The following is a 22,524-nucleotide window of genomic DNA, read 5'->3' on the forward strand; positions in this document are numbered from 1 at the left end:
AACCTCACTTTTCCAATTTTTTTTGAAAAATGTAAATAAGCAAATGTTAGCTTGATATGATTTTTGTACATGCAGAGCTCACTTAGTTCCTAGTGAGTACAAAAATTTCAATAGTTTTCGAAACTTGTGAACTATCTGCATAAATAATTCAGCCATTTTGAAGTTGAATTTCCCAATACATGCGAGCTGTGCACTCAACTAACTTCTCAAATCTTTGAGCGTCAAGTCAACAAGTCGAGTATAAATTTGGAGCATTAGTTTTTCTAACTACGTTAATATATATTTTTCAAATTATTAATCTACGAGTTTGTAAGGTATGAAGCCCTTAGGTATGAAGCCCTCACAAAATCGAAATTTTTTTTCTTCACTCATCTTATAGTAAATCATTTCAAGAATGTTGTGTCAAAATTTTAAGTGGATCGGAGCAGAACTCTCAAACTTATAGCCTTTGTAGGCACTCTACCTCGAATGCGGAGCATCGATAATTTCTCAGAGTCATTTTTTCAAACGCGTTTTTCCCGAAACGACTTCTTAAAAGTCGGTGCCAATCACAACTCCGAAACTATTCAACCGATTCTTTTCAAATTTGGCACACGTTTTCTAAATCAAAAATACCTCCCCCCTACACTGTTTTTTTTTATTTTTTGTTTTTTAAGGTGGTTTTTCACTTACAAATATGGCGAAATTTTTCGCCAAAAATGCTCGTTTTACGTTTTTTTTGCCACCAAAACTACAAAAATTAAAAAAAAAAATTTATTAATGTAGGGGGGAGCATTACGTCATACTTTAACTGAAAAATTCGACTTTTTTAGTTTCAGATGATTCTACGACGAATGCCGATTGGCACCGCAGAGCACCTCTCGAAAAACATATCTCCAAAAAAACTCTGTCATGGGCTTATTTGTCAATATTTTATTATTAATATTTTTTAAAAACTTATTGAAAAGATGTACAATAACATGTAACTGATTTTATTAAAGTATCTTAAGCCATATTTCTGTAAAAAATTCACAAAAAAAGTGTTTTTTTTTAGCGCTAAACCCTACCTCCCCCTTAACTCAGCGTGCGCTGATCAAGTACACAAACTTGTAAGGTCGCGAGATCCCTCTGGCCACGTGTGGATCGGAGGCGTTCGAAAGAGCTTCAGAAGTTGACAAAATCTCAGCTAACGAATGTCGTAGGTGTAATCATAGGACACTATCCGCGGGGCATGCATGCTGTGAGACTTGAAATTATTTCGAGTTCTTTTTGCGGATAGAGGATGGGGTGGAGTCATCCCAGCACTTTTTCCTTAACTGCCTTGCTGTTGCGGGTTTGGATTTAGGCATATAGGTTCTCACTTCTTTGCTACGCCTGCTGACAGAGTAGTCCTTGATATTAAAAACCTGATGAGCTTCATCAGCAGCTTAAATCGGTTAGCACAATCGTAGCTCAGTCATCGTTCGTACTCAACGAATACTCTACCCCCTCCATCCCGCCACCCCTCTACTCTCTCTCTCTCTCTCTCTGCATTTGTTCTATCGGTTTTTTCCACCTTACCTCCTTTGCAAGGGTATCACAAAGTTGAATTTGATTTCTTCGTCCAAGTGTGCCCACTCTATGGACAAAAATTTTAACCTAGCCTAATAAAATAAAAAACTTATTTATTTCTTATAACTACTCGCATTAGTTACTCACGGTGTTTCGCATTAGCGGATATTTTAATTTAAATTAATACAATTTTTGCCATTTTCTAGTTTTTTCATCAAAAATTTCTGCATAAATACTTGCTTGCTTGCTTCACTTCCTCATTTAAAGAAGAAATAAAAAACTTTAATTCGCTTTTCGCAAACAACTAACCAAATTGGCTGTTGACCTAATTCCTTGCCTCTTCTAAACGCTGCTGAGTAGTTTCCAAATATCAACCTCATTCACTTTAAATTACACTCACTTCCACTCCAAATCCCACATGAAAAGTGGTGCCAATTTAATATTTTATTACACCACCTACAACGGGGTAAAGGTGTGTGAGTGTGTTTTCAAAGTTATTTATCTGCTCCTGTATATCCTGCCAATTCGATGCAAACTGAATGGCGTATTTTGGTAGGAAAATACCAATTGATTCCAGAGCAAATTAACTGACATTTCGAGCGAAAACTGAAAAGTGAAATTGGAGCATGCACACAGCCGTGCACACATACACACACAAGCGCATATACAGAGCACCGTAGACAAAGAGCAAATATTTTTTGTTTTTTGCTTTTGTTATGAAGAGCAAATGCAAACAAATTCTTTAACCAACTGACAATATCCTGGATTACGTTCGCATGTGGCGGAGTGCGGTTACTTATAAGCACAAATACACTTAACAGTATTATGCACATTGGATGTTGTTGTTGACAAGAATTTTGTTGTTGTTGCAGTTTGCTATATTACGACTGCTGTTGTGTTGTTGTGCTGTTGGTTTTATTGCTGCACTCTGTGGTTAACGGAAATGCATTAAACTTATCTTGTTTGCATTTTTGTGATAATGGAAAATTCGCATAGCATGTCACGCCATGCCCGGCAGCAAGAAGCGGATAGACAGACAGATTTACATACTAGCATATTGGCGTACTGGCGTACTGGCGCACAGGCAGCAGCCGAGTGAAGGAATGCACTGTGTAATCGCACACAAGCGCACTTGTACCTAAGCCATGGCATATCCGTGTGGTCTCACATCTACTACCTCATCGATTTGTTGCTGCTTTTGCCACATTTCACATATTTGTTTGAAAAATATTTTATGCAGTTAACCGCATCTGCCACTACCCCACAAACTGCTTTCTCCATCAGCTCACTGACTGTACACAGCTACAACCACTACGGCAAGAGCTCAAATGTGAATATAATACACAGATGCCCAAGTACACTTGTATATGTGTGTGTGCATACTTACGTGCTCCCTAGCAGCAGTCCATGCCTGAGAATACTTCAATTTAACCAATTCGTTTGGAAAATTTTTGCTACCCGCACTTACTTTTTCCTCTGTCTCGATTAAGTAAATTAGTTTCATGTTGCAATAATTGAAAAATGTGTAGATCTAATAATTCTGCAGTGCCTAAGTGTGGCAGCACTTAAGTAAAGTGTATTGTGACTTTTCAATTAGAATCAATAAAGGGCTATTTGTTGTTATTATCTTTTACAAAAATATTTATAAAGCTCTACAAAGAGTCTGTAAGTAAAAATATTCATTTATGCATATAAATGGAGAATATTGATATTAATAATGAAATAGAAGAAAATTGCTTCAGATGGCTGTTCTGAATATACTTGAATTGCTTGCAGAAGAAAAATGTGGATTTCTAGAAATCCATTAATTTCTGTGTAGGTAATTTATTTTACTTTATTTTTATTTATTTTTTGCTCTATTTTTTTCTTAATTAATTTTGAGATTTTTTTGTGCAACCAAGTAAACAAGCACTCGGCTGGGTATTTATTTCTTTATTTATAATCAAAAACACAAAAGTTCTTAGTGACCCTTAATTATACTACTACTACTAATACAACTTTTTGTATAAAATAAATAAAAGAATTATGACTAAAATAATCAATAAATTCATAAATGTATATGTTGCATTCTATAAAAACGACAAATATTTTTTTTGTTTTGAATGGAATTCGGGCTGTCATTAAATTCACGAAGAACTGGAAAATTAAGTGCATTGGGCGTGAAATCTGCTTTTAAAATCTTGTGACTAAAAGCGTAAGAGCTTCGTAAAGTTTTCACTAGGACAAGAGAATTCATTAATTACAATCAATGTGTCCTTGAATTAAATTAAACACAAAGGGCAACCATAGATACGGAAGAGCGTTTTTCTCTATTCAAATAACCATAAGTTGATTGTAATAGCAAGTGGGGGCTATAAGAAGGAATAGGAATAGGATAGATCCATTAAACAAAAAAAGAAACGATTTGTAGGACAGCTGATGGTAGCGCACCGTCGCACAGTGCCTTCATTATCAGTGAATCGTCGTCCAAGAATGAAACGAATACCATCCAACAGCCATCGAATTCACCTGATCATGTTCCCTCCGATTTTTTCTGTTTGATCGAGTCAAAAAACCACTAAAACAATACGGAGAACGCGTTCTAATAGCTGCAAGGAAGTAATGGAAAAATCGAAGCCGGCTCAGATGGTTATACTGGAAATAGAGTTCCAAAAATGTTTCGAGTACTGTATTAAACGCTGATATAAGTGCGTTGCGGTTGATGTGGAGTAATGTGAAGGCGATAATATCACTTTTGAGGGATTAATTATATTTTGAATTTTCCGAATATATCCCAAGAACTTTTTAATCAAGTTCGTATTCCAACTTAGAGTAAACGAACGGTATTAGCAGTAATTTATTTCTATTTCGTCCACCACACCTAAGAGCGATCATCATTTTGAAATAATGTGCAATGAATGAAGGTTGATGGGACTTGAGAAAAAGAAACTCGATTCAAAAATTACCACCACATCTTTGAGAAAATATGAGAAACATTTTTTAGAATATGAAATAAGTTCATTAAGATATGAAGCCTAAAAACGGAGCAAACAGATAAAGGCATATTATATAAAGGCGTTTTCTATAATTTTGCTTTGATTTATTTTATATTATCTTATTTTATTTTATTTTATTTTATTTGAGCTTAATCCATCTCGGCTATTGCCGGAGATTACACATCCCATGTCTTCTAAGAGATTTTGGCAGTCATACTTCTGCAAGTTTTTTATTAAATGCTTAGGCACTAATCCAGTATAAGATATAATTATTGGTATTATATTCACTTCCCTCAGTTTGTTCATCCGTTTCAGTTCTATGGCCAAAGCTGCATACTTCGATACTTTGGTGGAGTATGTGCTTTGGATGTTGCGATTAAGGGGCACCGCTATATCGATTACTTCGATCGTTTTATTTGTCTTGTCGAACAAGATAATGTCAGGTTTGTTGGCAGCTGCTGTTTGGTCTGTGGATATAAATCTGTCCCAGTACAGTTTAAAATTTGCATTTTCGATGACTGCCTTTGGTTCATAGTTAAAATACAAGACTTCTGCTTGTAAGAGACCGTGTTTTATCGCAAGTTGTTGGTGGAGGATCTTTGCTATATTGTTATGTCTCATGACATATTCACGGGGGGCAAGGACGCTACATCCAGCAATTATATGGTCGATTGTTTCGCCGTAAATGCCGCACCTTCGGCATCTATCTTCTATTGCCTCGCCATGTATCGGCCTTCGGAAATTCCTTGTTGGAATAACTCGGTCTTGGATAGCGATTGCGAAACCTTCTGTTTCAGAAAATAGTTTTCCTTTTATCAATCATAAATTGGATGATTGTGCGTCTATCCATTCCATTTCGAGATCATGGGGATGGGCACCGTGTATTGTTTTTGCCTTCCATGCTGCGATCATTTCTGCTGGGGATTTAACCCCCTCAGGTACAGGGAAATCCTGCTCCATCAGACTTAGCGGGGTAAAGCCGTTATCTGCCATAGCTATAGCTTTATATAGATGAGACTCGTTACTTAGAAAATATGTACGTAGCTTTAAAGTTTGCGAGAAGTGTAGACGCGCTATATTAATTATTCCTCTTCCACCAACGGTTCGAGGAAGCGATATTCTTTCCACAGCGCTTTGAGGGTAATGGCTTTGGAACTTTGTAAAAGTGGTGCGTATCAGCGTTTCAATCCGAAGGATATCTGTCTGAGACCATTTTATTACTCCAAACGAGTATGTCAAGAGAGGTATGGCCCAGGTATTAATTGCTTTGCATTTATTTCCACTGTTCAGACTAGTTTTTAATACAGCTTTCAGTCGTGCCTCAAATTTGTTAATGAGGTTTTTCTTTACTAGCGTGTGGTTGATTCCTTTAAGTTGCAGAAATCCTAAATATTTATACGATTCGCTGCTATGCAAGTTGTCTATAATAATATTTTGATCTACTGCGTAGTTTTCTTCGGTTTCATCAAGCTGACCTCTAATTAAATGTATTATTTTGCACTTATCTGTCCCAAATTCCATTCCTACGTCATCACTGAAAGCTTTAGTGACATCTATCAGCTCATGAAGCTTATGCTTTTTGTTTGCGTAAAGTTTCACGTCATCAACAAATAGAAGATGGTTGAACGTATGCTCTCTTATTTCTGTTTTGAGTGTAAAGCCGTTTTGCTTATGTGTAAGAAGCCTGCTAAGCGGGTTGAGGCCAATGCAGAACCATAGGGGGCTTAAGGCATCCCCTTGGAATATACCACGTTTGATTGAAATTAGTTTTGAAACAGTTCCATTTAAAACCAGTTTAGTATTCCACTTGCTCATTATGCGACCAAAGAGGGCAACAGTGGCAGCATCGACTTTGTAAATTCTTAATATTTCTAATAGGTAATCATGCGGCATTGAATCAAAAGCTTTTTTGTAGTCAATAAAAGCAACGCTTAAGTTCCGCCTTCTTCTCAGAGCTACTCCTGTGATTACAGTGTCTATAATAAGCTGATCTTTACAGCCCATTGTGAACTTCCTGCAACCTTTCTGTTCTTCACATAAAATGCCGTTAATTTCACAATGTTCGTATATTCTATTAGCAATAATTTTTGTCAAGAGCATGTATGTGGTACTCAAGCAAGTAATTGGGCGATATTTTGCTGGATCAACAGATGGTTTGCCCTTTGGGAGGAGATAGGTCACTCCGGCTGTAAGAAATTCTGGGATGACAGCTGTATTTTTCAATAGCTCGTTGTAGCATCTTGCGAGTGCTTCATGCATTACTGAAAGCTTTTTAAGCCAGATTTTGTATAGCTGATCGAGTCCAGGGGATTTCCAGTTAGCTGTAGTACATATACTAATCTTTATTTCCTATGCTGTAATGTCGCTACGCTGCATTGGTGCTACGTTGTCCGATTTTTCTTTTTCATTGGCTAACCAATTCGCATCAGCATTGAAGTGTTCTGCTTGTACCCATATTTTCTCCCAAAACTGCTCTATATCTTGTTGTTGTGGATACGATGTCTGAGATTCCGCATTGCTTTTTTGTTCCAGATTTCTATAAAAGCTCTTTTGATTTTTGTGAAAAAGCTGGTTTTCCCTCCGTCTCTGATTACTTTTGAAGTATCTTCTTAATCGTTTTGAGTAAGCGGCAAGTTGCTGCACTTTCCTATCAACTATCTCGGATAGTTGGTCAAGTTCTATAGTCTGAGGTTTAAGCGGCGTGATGATTTTAGATATATGCCTACACAACCTTTTAGATCTAGCACCATTCTTAAATGAAGTAAGCCTCCCTAAAGATTCTCTTAGACCGGCAATTCGTGTTTCGAGTCTTCTTTGCCACTTGGGAACTACTGATGTTTTTTGCGTTGTTGTATTTTTAAATGTTTGTACCTTTGGGTGCTTCCCCAGTAATCGTACAGTAGTGAGGGCAGAAACATAAATAAGAGTGTTAACATATTCCAAGCTGGTGCTATTGTCCACATAGGTTGGCAGAATTTTTCAGTTAAGTGTTTTTAGCACTTCGTTTAACTTTTCCGATGCGCCTAATCGGGGTATCCTTGGTCTTTGTAAAGGATCCATACCTTCATAATTCGCCAGATAATTATTGAAAGTGTCTTTTACTTTCCGTTCTTCATTAGTTTCTGGACTATCGCTTTCAGTACTTTCATAAATCAAGTTAATTTCAGGTCGCAAGTTGGTGAATTCCGCTAAATTTTCAGGCTGTGGGTTGCGGGCCTCGGTTATATCTGGTATTATTTCTTCTTCACTTCTTTCCACTCGTAGCTCGTTGTGTATTGCACTTTTAATTTCCTCTTGCTTTTCTTTTCTTACATATTCGTGTTGGAAGATTGCTTTTTTTCTTGTAGCAAGGCTATTTTCGGTAAGCTTCCCATTCAGATGTCTATATCTTCTTAGAAACAGGTCTAGCATTCTCTCACGATAGGTCGTCATGTACTCCGGTTCTTCACAATTTGTGGAAATGTAGTAGCAGCGCAGCACATATTCATTCATTTCCGTTGTCTATTGAATACGCTGTCTAACACGGCCTGCTCTTGTGGTCCCAAGATTAACTTGAGAAACACTTGTCGCAGTGTTGGGGTTTTCGTGTTGTTGTGCCACTGGCGACTCCGCTATCTGATGTCGATGAGCAGAGCCCTCGCCGGCAGCCGTGGCTTCTGCCGACACTTGAGCGAATATCCTCGCTCAGCTGCAATCATTAGATTCCTCTATAATGCGGCTCTCCGTTTTTCGAAACGGGTAATTGCATTTTAAACCTTCTGCCAGGTGGTTTACAGATTTCCTTCTGGGTTAACTGTGTCCTTCAGACATGCATTCACACAGCCGGCATGTTAGGCATTTTAGCGGTATGTTTTCTTCTTCGCTGAAACTTCGGAGCCGTGGAGTCGTTACTTCCAGCACCCCTCGGTGAGGGATTTCCGTGCGGGGTCGTGACTAGAGGCCGCGGGGTTGTCATGCCCGTCAACTCTCTAATGAGAGATGCCCTTGCGGGGTTATTTTTTTATTTTATTTTATTTTATTTTATTTTATTTTATTTTATTTTATTTTATTTTATTTTATTTTATTTTATTTTATTTTATTTTATTTTATTTTATTTTATCTTATTTTATTTTATTTTAATTTAATTTATTTTATTTTATTTTATTTTATTTTATTTTATTTTATTTTATTTCACCTTATTTTGATCTATATTAATATCTTTATTTGATTTTAATTAATTTTCTTGTATTTAGTTTAATTTAATATCTTTTTTTCATCTTATTTTATTTTATCTTTTTTTAATTATTTTTTCTTTTTTGTCTCACAACATTTTATTTCTTTTCACCCCATTTCATTTCACTTTATTTCACTCTCCCCCAATCCTTTCAACCACATTGGGTACGTAATTGGTTCACCCTATTTGCTCAGATATTTGCTTCCTTCATTTTTACAACCCACACTTTTCTCTTTTTTTCTATGTGTGCCCTCCAGGAGTGGAACGATATGAATCTGCGTTGGAATACATCCGATTATGGCGGTGTTAAAGATTTACGTATTCCGCCGCATCGGATATGGAAACCGGATGTGCTGATGTACAACAGCGCCGACGAGGGTTTCGATGGCACATATCAAACGAATGTGGTGGTGCGCAATAACGGTTCGTGCTTGTATGTGCCACCAGGCATTTTCAAGTCCACTTGCAAAATCGACATCACGTGGTTTCCGTTCGATGATCAACGCTGCGAAATGAAGTTCGGCAGCTGGACTTACGATGGATTTCAGGTTTGAATCAGATGACAACCAATAAACACATAAGTACACACACGCATACACATACTTATAACGCACACAGTACCATAGATATTTATACACAAGCCCATGTATGTATATAGAAATTAAAATGTTAAATGAAGTGAACAATCGGATTGAGAGAATGAAGTGTTCCCCACGGGAAGTGGAAATCCAAACGACAAGACGAGGGTGACCAGCTGTGGTGATGGAAATGCCATGAAATGAAAAAAATTCTGGTCAAGTAAAGTTGTAAATACTCAATGCATCGGAAGGAAGTATGCAGCATTTAATTCTTTATGCAGCGAATGTTTTTAGTCAACTAATTTTTATACGATTTTGAATAATTTGAACGAAATTTTAATTTCTTATTTTGTTCCTTTAAAGAGTTTGCATTCAAAACATATTGAAAACTGGTGTATTTATTAATCATACTCCGCACTTTCAACAGCTGGACTTGCAATTACAAGATGAAACTGGCGGTGATATCAGCAGTTACGTGCTCAACGGCGAGTGGGAACTATTGGGTGAGTAGCGCCATACTAGAACCTCTGTAGTAGTTGTTGTTGTGTTTGTGTATAACTAGGTGACACAAGCACAGATTGTGGTTGTTGCTGTAATTTTGCCTCAAACAGAGGACATCAAAAATTCATTCATATGTGTACACACGCACACACTCTCATAAAAAATAGGGGCATACCTCCTTCTGGCGGTAATAAATACAAATCTACTAACTCTTTACTCTACTCATAAAATGCTTCAAGCTCTTGTGCTTCTTTATAAAGATATGTATCTATAAGTATTCAGCTCTACATATGTACGTACAAATAACAACAAACATGTCAACGCTTACAGATCAAAACTTTTCGCATTGTTTCCTTTATTATTGTACTATCAAATTTCTTCATTAAAGAAAACTACAGCAGCGAAATTTCACTACCCTCTCCCTTCATGTGTCTCTACTCTAAGTCTAAACATTTCCCTGCTTCCTAACTATACAGCTTACTTTGAACCAACCGCTAACTTAATGGATACAGCAATTTTTCAACAGCCCAACAACTCTGGAAAAGTATGTGCAAGACCAAAAAGTATAGGGAATACGCTTTCCTCAACACTTTTCTGCCGAATTTAATGAATTAGCACGGATATTTTACTGAAACTAATTAATAGCATAAACTAAGCTCAAAATAAAAATATATGATACTTATGTACATACATATGTATTAAAAATACTATCAAATGACTACTTAGCTAACTTACTTTTATTTTGGACGAATGAGTGCCCCCTTTGCTCGATATACGTGTTACCGCGAAAGTCGTCCTAGACACTTACAGATATTATTATTTGGGTAATTTCTGATTCATTTGGTTAAACTTACAACAGGACATCCAAAACTGATGTGTTTTTGAGAAAGTCGGTTTTTAAGATTATTTGAAGAGAAGCATTTTTGTGTTTGCTGGTGCATCCTCCTTTTCTAGGTGTTGGTTCAATTGTCTAATTCTTTCTGTTTTTAGTTAAATTGTAAATAATTAATAAAAATCATCAACAAAATTTGAAACAAGTGCTGACAGTTGAAAATGGCAGTTTGATAAAGTTTTGAGTTTACGATTTATAACGAAATGTTTACTACTTAACATCATGAAAAAACAATTTTATATGGAAACTTTTCTGAAAAGTATTAGGTTGGGGAACAACTTCGTAGCGTTTTTTCCGAAGACTTTTATTTGAACAAAACACTAATAAGTATATCAATAAGTTAATCAATTATATATTCACCGTTCCTGTTTACAATCTCTTCCCAACTCTCGACCAATTGCCTTGTCTAGTGTCAAAGAAGTTCTTGAGCCAGTTTTTAAGGGCGGCTTTGTTATCGAAGGCAATGCCCTTCATATGGTTTGACAGGGACCGGGAAAGATGATAATCGGTTGGTGCAAGGTCCGGAGAGTACGGCGGATGTTGAATGAACTCCCACTCGAGCTCTTGAATGGCAGCTTTGTGCAACACGAGGCCTGACGTTGTCGTTAAGCAGGATGGTTTGAGCATGCCGATCAGGCCATTTCAGTTGAATAGCCTCAAACAGGCCATGTAGCTAGGCAATGTAAAGCTCCTTGTGCTCCCGGAGCACTATGTCCTCCCAGTCCCACCAAACACATGCCATGATCTTCTTTGGATGAAGATCCGGCTTGGCTCTTGGCTTTGGCGTATCTACTGGAGCCACTCCTTTATTTGCTTCATATTGATGTATAAGTACCATTTCTCATATCCTGTGACGATTCGGTACAAAAAGCTATGTTTATGACCGTATATTTCGTTGTGTTGTGAGAAGAAGCAATTTGAAGGCGACTTTCTTTGTATTTTTCGTTGAGCTCGTGAGGCAGCCAGGCTGCCAATTTTCCGATTAACACCATCGAATAAAGGTGCTTGAGAATCGTGCGCCGATCATAGCTCATTTTTTCGGCCAATTCACGACAAGTTCTGGCGACTGTTCTCCTTCAAAAGTGATTTGAAATGTTCTTCATCGAATTCAGAAGATCATCCGCTGTGGAGAGTTAAGTATTCGGACAATAGCCACTTCAGGTCAGAAACGGAAGTAACATTCACGCCCTATTTGACTTGACTCAGGCTGATAGGCTGATGGCCTATGCTGCTGGTTGCCTTTCAAGCAAGTTTCAAGTAAATGAAAAACTAATAAAAATATTAGACTTGATAGGTATACTGAAATTCAGTCGTATCTGGCTGCTATTTGAATTACAACAAACCAACGATTGTGGTTGCATATTCGGCAAAAATATGGAGGGAACTTTTCTAAATGAACACTTACTAAATTTTATAAATTACTCTGTACATTATTATTTTTTTTTTAAGTTTTATTAACACTTCATGGAATAAAAATCAATTTTTAAGAAATTTCAAGAAAAAATAGGAAACCCGCTATGTGAAATCGATGCAGCAGCAAAACTTAAACAGAACAGTTTAAGTTAAGCGCTCTCAAGTATTGCTTGTTGATGGGCAAAATGAACTCCAACCCAAAACATCGAACAGCAAATGTGGCTTAGGAGTTACTCGTATTGAACATTAGTAAAGTGTACGGGTCGGCATGGCGTATGAGTTATGCCCACTAGCTTCAATTTCAGCGATTTTCTGCTTTCAAAGCGAAATTTTGCAGAACGATTATTTGGTTCTCAGAAGTTATATAAAAAAAACAACAAATAAAAACTATAAATAAATTTATAATTTAAAGCTATTCATGTTAAGCCCTTTATTGGCCTCTTTTCAACCAGAAACTCAAGCCTAACTCCATATTTTCTCTTGATCAAGCGCGTGTAATATACTTTTTAGTACTCGTTTAACCGCCAGCGCGCTTGATTTATGCACTCATTTTTCAATTGCTATTTTGGATAACATTTTCCTTTCACAGCCTTAACTGCGAGTAAAACTCCAACAGTTCGCAACTGTAAGTATCATTTTACTTCCCCCAAAAAATAGACAACTTAAAATTTAGTGCCAGCTAACTGGCTATGCGCAAGTATTTATACGGCAAACAGGAGCATAAATACTTAGGCACATACAGAGATACCAGTGTGAAGGAACTACCGAAATTTCACAAACCTACCGTCCCACCTGACAAGTCTGGTGGTAAGCCTTAAAATCCGCAAGCAGGCAACAGTCGCCGCGCCGCCACCAAGAGAATTTATAGCGCATTGGGTTTGCAGATTTTATTGGCATTTATGTAATTTAATGTTCAACGTTTGCGGGCAGTTTTTGCCACTTTAATTGAATTTATGTATTGAGGCGAGTTACTGGTGCGGCAGCAAAGTGGGGGAAAAGGGTGAGAAATGTGGTATATTTTTGTAAATCTCGCAAAGTGTGCAAAAGCTCTTAAGTATAGCCGATTCGGCAGAAAAGTAAAGTGGTCATTTGATAGTCAAATTGTGTTATTTATGTTAAAAAATTGTACAAGAAAATTACTCTAGAGGCAGTGCTAATTACTTGAGTTCCTATTGACAATTTACTTGTTATTTCTCTACTTTCCTATCTCAATAATTTCCTAAAACGCTTTTGCTTTAAAACAAACATAACACAACTACAACAAAGCCCATACAGAAATAACCATACCTATAAACTTTTAGAACTGCACAGTCGAAAATCTCTAATTTTTTTTACTAAAACTCATTTCCACTCTAATTCATCGAATTCATGCGAATTGACAGTTTAGAGGGCTCACAAGCAAACTGCAGGTTTATTCATTCCAAACTGTAGTTACCAAAAAAAGAGAAAATACAAAGCTCACCCACTTTACCCACTCACCAATCAAACGAAAATTGTTTAAGCTAAAAAACAATTTCGTACAAACCAAAAATAAAAAAAATACAAAAAAAATAAAAAATGTATTCAAAAGGGCGCTTTAACTATTCAAGTCCGAAATAGCCGCGTAAATGTTTCGCTTTGTAAAACTTTGATTTTGGGCAATAATTGAAAGAATTTCAGTGAAAATAGGCAACTGTGTATTCTAATACAAATTTGTGCCATTCAATTTGTCAAAGAATACGCATTTGCGCATTTTCCTTTTTCAAAAAAACCTAAATCATTTAATTCGAGGTAAGCTTTTTCCCATCACCAATTCATAGTATCTCTATTAAATTTCCATCATCAATGTATGTAAATATGTTTTTTGAAAAAATAAAAAATAAAAATGTGATTACTTTTATACGATTTTGAGGCATGCGCGCATATAAAATTGAGCAAAATTATAGCAGCATTTTAATATGTAAATATGGTATTGATGAAAACGAATAGTTTTCTAAATGCAAATGCATTTTAATGACAATTTCAATAGTGAAATAAATTTCTGAAATGTTTTGCAAATATAATTGTAAGTACATAAGTATTTATTTAATTATTTAAGAAATGGCACATCTGAAAACAATATTTTCTACACTTGCGTCCACATAATAAAGTCACTTTATAATTCTACAATATACGCAAACTATTCTTCGTAAATTTTTATGAAAATATTAACATTGCAGCAAAAACCATGTAAATCAAAGCTACAAATTTTGTGCAAAACCAGCAAAAAAATTAAAAAGTATATTTTAAGGTTTTCAGCTTTTTAATCAGAATCCTTAGAAAAATTCTGCGTATGCAGATTTGAACGCCATTCTATAATAATTTTTTTTTTTTTTTCCTTGCATGCAACGTTGACAATTTTCTTCCATATAAAACGAATGTTCGGAAATCATTTAGTTAGATCAAGTGACTGGATTGTGTGAGCACAAGAGTATGTCGAAATTCGTGAAAAAAAATATCTCTCTGAAAGATTGATCTAATAACTTGACCCTAATAATACATTTCCACTGTAATGAAATCAAAAATTTCGACGTCGAAATCTCACTAATCCATTTTGATGTTGCCCGGTTTTGTAGACTGTTTTTTTCCACTTATGGTATCGGTTGTGTGTAAAATGCACAACGGAATAAAATATTTTCTCCATATTCTGCATTCAACATCCACGATATTTCTTTAAAAACCTGCCCTGTTTCTCTTCATATCCCGACGAGGCAAATCGAGGCCATGAAAACCATGTATTGATTGCATTCTTATTAATTTTGATACGACGATCGGAGTTTCGGACACAGGGAGTTATTTAAAGGGTTGTCAGTGCAGTAAACTCCGTTCTTGCTTCTAATGACAAACTGGTACCTTGAATCTCTTTTAGAAGTCTGTATGCCTTTTCTGAATATTCTAATATTAAAATATTGAAAATGTTTGTCTGTATTTTTTCTACAAGAGAGTATTAGAGCAATTCGTAAACTCCCTTAGGTGCTCTATCAAACTTTCTACACCGAAGTGTAAGGAAGGTTTATGCAGAATCAGAATATCGATAATCTTAAAGCACTTTATCTAAATTTAGTGCTTGCCTTAGAGTTATTTGCAGGTCCATGCTTCTTTCCTTAGCATTGCTTTTAGTTCCTGCGAATCTTTTAAGAAATTTATATATTTTAGACTCCACAGCCAGTGGTCGTGATGAGGATTTTTTACCAAACCTGTCCTCCGTCAAAACAGAGTTAAGCCTTAAATCAATTTCACTTTAAAGTAACTCCAGTATTTTGAAGTTGATGCACCACACAACCCTCAAAAAAACTTTGAAATTTCTCCGATCATATTGGCTACTGGCTTCTGCTTTCACAATACTTTACAGCAACAAAAGTGATAAGTTAAAAAATTCCAACAAAGTATTGATTTTTTTTCTGAACTACCTTAAAACTTTTCTAAGGAAGAAAAAACATTTGTTCAAAATCGAACGCAAAGTTCTACGTTTGCTAATTTGAAATGTGCGTTTGGCAGTGCGAGTTTTGTAGCAAAAAGTGTTTCAAACAGTTGAAAATTCATTACGTATATATGCACGTATGTATGTGTGTATGTGTGCGTGCATATATTTCAACTAAACTTGCAGTTCTAAGGAAAAAAATTACTTAGAACTCGGAACAAAGCAAAACTACCTTGAATAATTTACAACCATACATTCACCTATGCCTGTATGCGCTTATGTGCCTATGTATATGTGTTTACGCGTATGCCTGTGATGCAATGCAATTGAATGAACTTAAATGCCTACCTGCCTGCCTGCCTGCCTGAATGCTGGCATTGGCATGACGGCAGATACGTTAGACGAAAATTGCTAGAAACTGAATTCCAACTACCCTCAATAAACATCTGTTTCTGCTGCTGGTAGGCATACATTTGCATAGAAAACTTTATGTTCAAAAGAGTTAAGTTTTACTTTTGATATTTGAAGCAGAGAAAAATGGATTCCGGCAATTTTCTTGTAATTTGAAAATTAGAATATTAAAAACGCAAACTGAATTTGTTTGTTGTTGAAAAATGAAACTGGAAATTTCATACATAACTGCCGTTTGAAAAATGCACTAAATGTGCCAAATAAAAATACTCATATGTGTAGGTGGACTAAGCCACTTTAAATAAATTTTTGAAGCTTAACTCTATTTTTGGGTAGAAGAAACAAAACTGCCATTTTAGATTCCAATTCTTAACTCTATGTTACTTTGTGCTACAATATTTACCATTTTTATAAAAGTGTGTGAAAATCCACTCAATGTTACGTATACGAACAACTATATGAGATCCCACCTGCGAGCGACTCCACGTCAAGTGATTAAAGTATTTGGCACATTGGCGTCAACTTTTCTAAAAACCCGTGTATTTATATGGTCGAGTGCAATAAGAAGGAGGCCGAAAATATTAAGCAAAATTTTTTCATATAATAATTTTGAGATTTAATCAGTATTGAAAATTTTAGTATAAAGTTGTTTAAAGTGATATATCCTCGGTTATTTTTTTAAATTTTGGGGATTACATTTCAATTTTTTTTTTTTTTTTGTGTTTCGATTCTTTTTTATTTAATCCTAAAATATACTTGAAATATACATACGTAAAATAACTTAATTTAGGGAGAAAAGTTGGTTTTTGTCAAGTTGTCAGGACAATGCATTATCCGTCTCTAAGTATAGGGTTTTCCAATAAGAGGTGTTATTTTGATATTCGAAGAAAATACTATTTTTTAATATAAATGATCGGATGTTTATTTTATTATAAAGAGGAAGGTATGCCGTTAATAGTGGAAAATAACATCAAGCAAATGACCACTACGACCACGCTTACAGGACAATATCCTTTTCATGAAATTTTCCATTACCGAACTGCAAAGTGTCTACCCTATATCCTCGATAGCCTCACGAATTCCTTCTTTGAGGTCTTAAATCGACCCTGGGCTATTGGCGTAGACCTTCTCGTTCACGTGGCCCCAAAGAAAAAAGTCACAAGGTGTTAAATCACAAAATCTTGGTGGCCAATTGTGATCACCTCTTCGAGAGATAACACGGTCCGGAAACTTTTCCCGTAAAAGATCAATAGTTTCTTTGCTTGTGTGGCACGTAGCGCCGTCTTGTTGAAAATAAACGTTGTCCAGAGCAATACCATCCAATTCCGGCCATAAAAAATTGTGAGATTATTCTCTCGATAGCGCAATCCATACACCAATAGAACCTGTTATTGGAAAACCCTATATTTTGTGGTTAGTCATAAAAGCATAAGAATACAGCCTGTGATAAACTGCAAGTAAATATTTCTATGGGTTGAGAGAACTCAAATTAAACTTCCTCCTCTGGATGATTACCGACAATGCAATAAACTCTTTCCAGAATTATCAGAGTTTGATAAAATTTGATGTAGTGACAAAACCGATTATTAGAAATTAGGCTTTGGCATTTCTTCCAATCTTCATCTAATAGATTTATCTGGCAAATAGCAAACCAGTTGCAAAACAATAATATTGAATACACACTAAAACTCTGGCCGCTATTCCGTGAGGTTACGTTGGAACACCCAAAAGTTGTTGAACATCAAGTGTTCTACGAGACTCCCTGAGAGGAGGAAATTTAAAAATATCAGGGGACTGGGTTCAAGATCTACTGCAGTAATCATCAGTAGCCCAAATATAGGTAATAAAGTTGGTAGTGGGCTTTGCTTTCGCTGATCTTCCGTCTACGACTCCCCTGCCTGTGTTAAGAATAACAAGAAGGGGGCTCTTTAGTTCGGATATGTACTGCTCTCAATGCAGTCTACCATAATATACTTTGAGATCCATTTCAATTGCATCTCATTGAAAGTAGCCATGCAATGTAGAAGCTTACTGAAACAGATTTCTGCGATTAATGCGACGAATATGGTATGAACCTCCTTATGAGCTGCCAAGGAAGGTGATTATGTTCTAGTCAATAAGCTCTGCTCATAACATAAACTTTCCTCTATCTGAACGCAAGCTCTGCCTTAAACAGCCATGCCCTATCGGCCTGCCAACTGGCAAACTAGGAAGCAAACGAATTTGAGCCTAAGACAATCTTAGGAGGACGTATGATAAACGTCTAACTATCTGCTTGAGCTATAGAGATGAAGAGAAGGTGGTCATCGGCGCTGTCTTGCTCTGTCAAAAGTATGACATCTCTATCTTAGAAAGCATTGCTTTAAATGCCTGCCATATTTCGAGTTAACGGACAAAGTGTGTGAGAGGCAAAGATGATGTGCCTCTCGGTAGCCGCGAATGGTGGTAACCACTGCATCTTAGCTGAACTTACCAAAAACACGTAGTATGAGACAAAGCTCATTAATCCCCTTCACTTCTGATTCCTGAGATATGACGTCCTATTTTTTCCTATTTTTTCTGCATATCTCCGCGTAAATTCGCGCTGTGTCTTATTTCCGCCACGACTACCACGCCAATTAAAATTATCGTCTGCTTTCCATAGAGGCTGGAAATTCTCTCGCTTTACTGCATCTATTATTTTTGACTGCGCCTTCACTTAAGTGACAGTTAGTAGAGCAGCTCAAGTACTCCGTTTTCAAGTTTATAAACTGAACTTAGCATTCATTCAGCTTCCCCTAATACACTGTAAGTATCTATGTAGCTATGCTGCTGAATCAGACCTTGCACTCTTAACTACCAGAAACGAGAAGAAGCTCACAAATCCATCGCCCCCCCAATAAATGTATTGCTGTGCATGCTGCGCCTGTTTGTATGCAACAATAAACTATTTCACAAAAATAAACCCAGGCATTCATTCCCGTCTCCCATGTTGCGTATGTGTATGTGTGTGTGTGTGTGTAAAAAAAAGCAGGCACAGCACGCTATGCAAAGCGGTATCAGCTGGTTAAAAGTTTTGTGCAAGGCTTTGTTTTTCAAACAGAAAAAAAAATTGAAAACAAATTCTAAAAGTAAAAAGAAAGAAAAAATCAAAATGGAATGCCACGAAAGTCGGTTGGCTTGCAAGCAAACACACACAAACGCACAGTGTTCGACAAAAAATCGTAGGTATAGCGAGAAAGTATGGAAAGTATGCTCGAGGCTGGGGCAAACCTGAATGTAGAGTTTGCGTGCAACAACAACAAAACAACAGAAAGCAACAGCTACCAGCTCGCTACCTCATCGGGGCAATCACTTTGCGTAACTTTGTTGTTTGCTTTTGAGCATCGCCGTACTGCAAACCGATCACTTTGTACACTTAACTCTTCCCCCCCTTCCAACCGCTTGCCCCATGCAAATTCCCGCTTCGCACACTGGAGGCAATTCGGCCATAACTAATGCTACTTCATTGTTTAGCAAGCGAGCGAGCGCGAAAGAGAGAGCAAGCAGCTTTTGCTGGTATTTTATTTATTTAGTGGGGATTATTTTTCATCTTTCGCACAGTTTTTTCGTTCCGTTTTATTTCCACTCTTTTGCTGCTACCTACCGCTCCTCTGTGGGAACGCGCCATCGGGTAAATTTTCATGGCGAAATTTTTCGCAAATCCACCAGCTTTTGTGGTGAATTCTTTACAAGTTTATGCAAATGACAATTTTCGTTAGTTTTCATGCACTCTCAGTATGTACAGTTGTGTCGCAGCTCATTGCCGCACCTTCCCGCTCGCGGCATCTCGTAAATAATGGCTTTGTATCAGCGTGTATTGCATTAGTATGTGTGCCAGTGTGCTGCTGGAGGCACTTAAACTTTAATAGACCGCAACTCTGTGAAAGAAACAACAATAAAAACAAGAAAACGATGAAACCAACAACACGAAAACAATAGCTATAAAAACAAGTTAGCATAAAGTTGTCAGTGTTCTAAGTGTGTTTCTTCCTCTCTCTCCTTATTCTGCATCTTCCCCTTTTCCGGGTTTATTAGCCGGAGAAATGGTTTCAGCTTTGCTCGCATTTGACATAGCGAACATGCTTTGTTCTATGGAAATAAATTAATGGCCGTCTGTTTATGCTTTAACGTATCAACGAAAATAAATTGACTTGTGTATGTCGGGAAATTCCCATTGAGCAAATGAATAGGAAAAAATGTTATGATATACTGCGGAAATATTATTAGTTTTCAAAGCAAACAGCTGGCGTATTATTATTAGAATATTTTGCAATTCATAATAGTTGACCCAGTTTGGTTTAAAGTCTCTTTTGTATGATTTTGTATTTCTTATATTCTTCTTTCGAAATTCTGACGTTAAGAGTTGCATATCGAACTATCGTGCAAAGAGTACTCTCAAAGATTTTTGATCACATAATAAAGGGTGGTAAAGTTTCAAGGGCCGGTGTTGATATTGAATAAAATACAATTTTTTTGGAAATTATTGTCACTTCTCTTTATTATGATAATACTGGTATGGCGTATTACATATAGAACAAAATATCGGCCAAACGGCCGCCGCGACCTCTGCGGCACACCTCCATCCGATGGTCCAAATTTTCGATGACGCTGAGGCATAATTGAGGTTCTATGCCGTTAATGTGCCGAATTATCTCATCCTTTAGCTCTTGAATTGTTGCTGGTTTATCGACGTACTCCTTTTCTTTCAAATAACTTCAAAGAAAGAAGTCCAACGGTGTTAAACCATATGATCTTGCCGGCCAATTGAAATCGCCGCGACGTGACATTATTCGGCCATCAAATTTTTCGCGCAAAAGAGCCATTGTTTCGTTAGCTGTGTGAAACCACATATCGTCCACATCCATATCTTCCAATTCGGGCCATAAAACGTTCGTTATCATCTCACGATAGCGAACATTATTCACAGTAACTGCCTGACCGGTCTCATTTTGGAAAAAATACGGCCGAATGATGCCGCCGGCCCATAAACAGCACCAAACAGTCACTTTTCGTGGGTGCATTGGTTTTTGGGCAATCACTCTTGGGTTATCATTCGCCCAAATGCGGCAGCCGCAATTCTGCTTATTGACGAATCCACTGAGGTGAAAATGTGCCTCATCACTGAAGATGATTTTCTTGGAACGCACGTTTTCATAATAAGCCTGAATAACTTTCACGCCTTGCTCAATTGTGTGTCTTTCCATGGTTCAAATTGAGTCTGTCTGAAATTTAAAAATAGCACATGAAATGCAGAAAAACTTGACGTTTAGGTGTGGTTTACATTAAACATCGGCCCTTTAAATTTAACCACCCTTTATTTATACTGTTTTTATAGGAAAATCAACTCAATTTTTTTTTTCACCTATGATAACATGGGTTCCTGGCCATTGTGACATTGGGGGGAACTTCAGAGCCGATGAACTAGCGAAAATCGGTAGCAAATTGACTGATGAGTACATAGATAATGATAAAGGTATACCCTTGCAAACATGTAGACTACGTATCCGCGAGGAAATTATCAGAGTAGCGAATAAAAGATGGCGCAACGAAGCCACTTGCAAAATAGCCCGACAGATGTGGTCGACTCTCAATGCTAACCGCACGGAACTTCTACTAAGAAGAGATAAGCACAGTTTTAACACACTGATTTTAGTTATTACGGGGCACTGTCTAATCGATAGGCACCCCCAGAGAATGGGTGTGCAAACACATGGCTTCTGCAGAAGCTGTCTAGACGAAGAAGAGACGATCCCGCACCTTCTGTATCACTGTCCCGCTCTGTCCAGACGTATACTCACCATTTTGGGCGGACATTTTTTCAACGAATTAGAAGACCTTGACTCTGTCGAAATTAAGGATCTTGCGAAATTTTTGAATAGCACACACTGGTTTCAGGAGAGATAGGGGCTAGTTCCCGACCCGGCATCACAATAGGCCATGAGCCTGAGTGTGTCCTATATTACAATGGACAACCGTTTCAACCAAACCTCACCTATGCAAAAATTCAGTGATCAATGAAACTGAAATTTTGTGAAAAGCCTGCTCTTCATCATGATTTTGAGTAATATTTGTTGATTTTGTTTTAAAACTTATCCATATGTTACAGTTGTTGAACGAACTACCTGTATAGCAGACTATACAAGGTTTTCTCAATAAAAGTTTTAGGCTTCGCAGGCTACGTGTATCCCATTTTCGAATTGGTATAGGTGTTCTCAAGACACATATGTGGACATTATATTTTTATGTATATATTTATTAAAGTTTTAATTTTTTTAATTATGTTTTTAGTGGTTTTTCGCATATAAAAAAAATTAAACTTATTTTAGTTTGGCTGGGGATTTTCTTATCAGGATTCTCATATATTCATTTTGAGCTCAACAGCAGTTAATTTACGTCAATAATTTCCAGACGTACAATATCGTCTAAAATAAAACTCCCATGATAGTGGGGAGAAGTGACCGAGACCAAGACCAAAGAAATCACGCCAAATTCAGTTAAATATGAAGGTTTTGTTCACTTTTTTCTTCGATCACAATGATATGGTGCATCGT

At 36.8% G+C, this 22,524-nt stretch overlaps 1 protein-coding gene across 1 annotated transcript in view; it reads left to right on the forward strand.

The window, feature by feature from the left end:
- LOC129247286 (uncharacterized) overlaps positions 1-22,524 on the forward strand; it is a 236,754-nt gene that overhangs the window by 133,668 nt on the left and 80,562 nt on the right. The window contains exons 4-5 of the mRNA XM_054886346.1: positions 8,976-9,266; positions 9,724-9,799. Coding sequence (XP_054742321.1) covers positions 8,976-9,266; positions 9,724-9,799 — 367 coding nt within the window. The remainder of the gene's footprint in view (positions 1-8,975; positions 9,267-9,723; positions 9,800-22,524) is intronic.

This window comes from Anastrepha obliqua, chromosome 5 (genome assembly GCF_027943255.1).
Source record: "Anastrepha obliqua isolate idAnaObli1 chromosome 5, idAnaObli1_1.0, whole genome shotgun sequence".
In the NCBI taxonomy this organism is placed as follows: Eukaryota; Metazoa; Arthropoda; class Insecta; order Diptera; family Tephritidae; genus Anastrepha; species Anastrepha obliqua.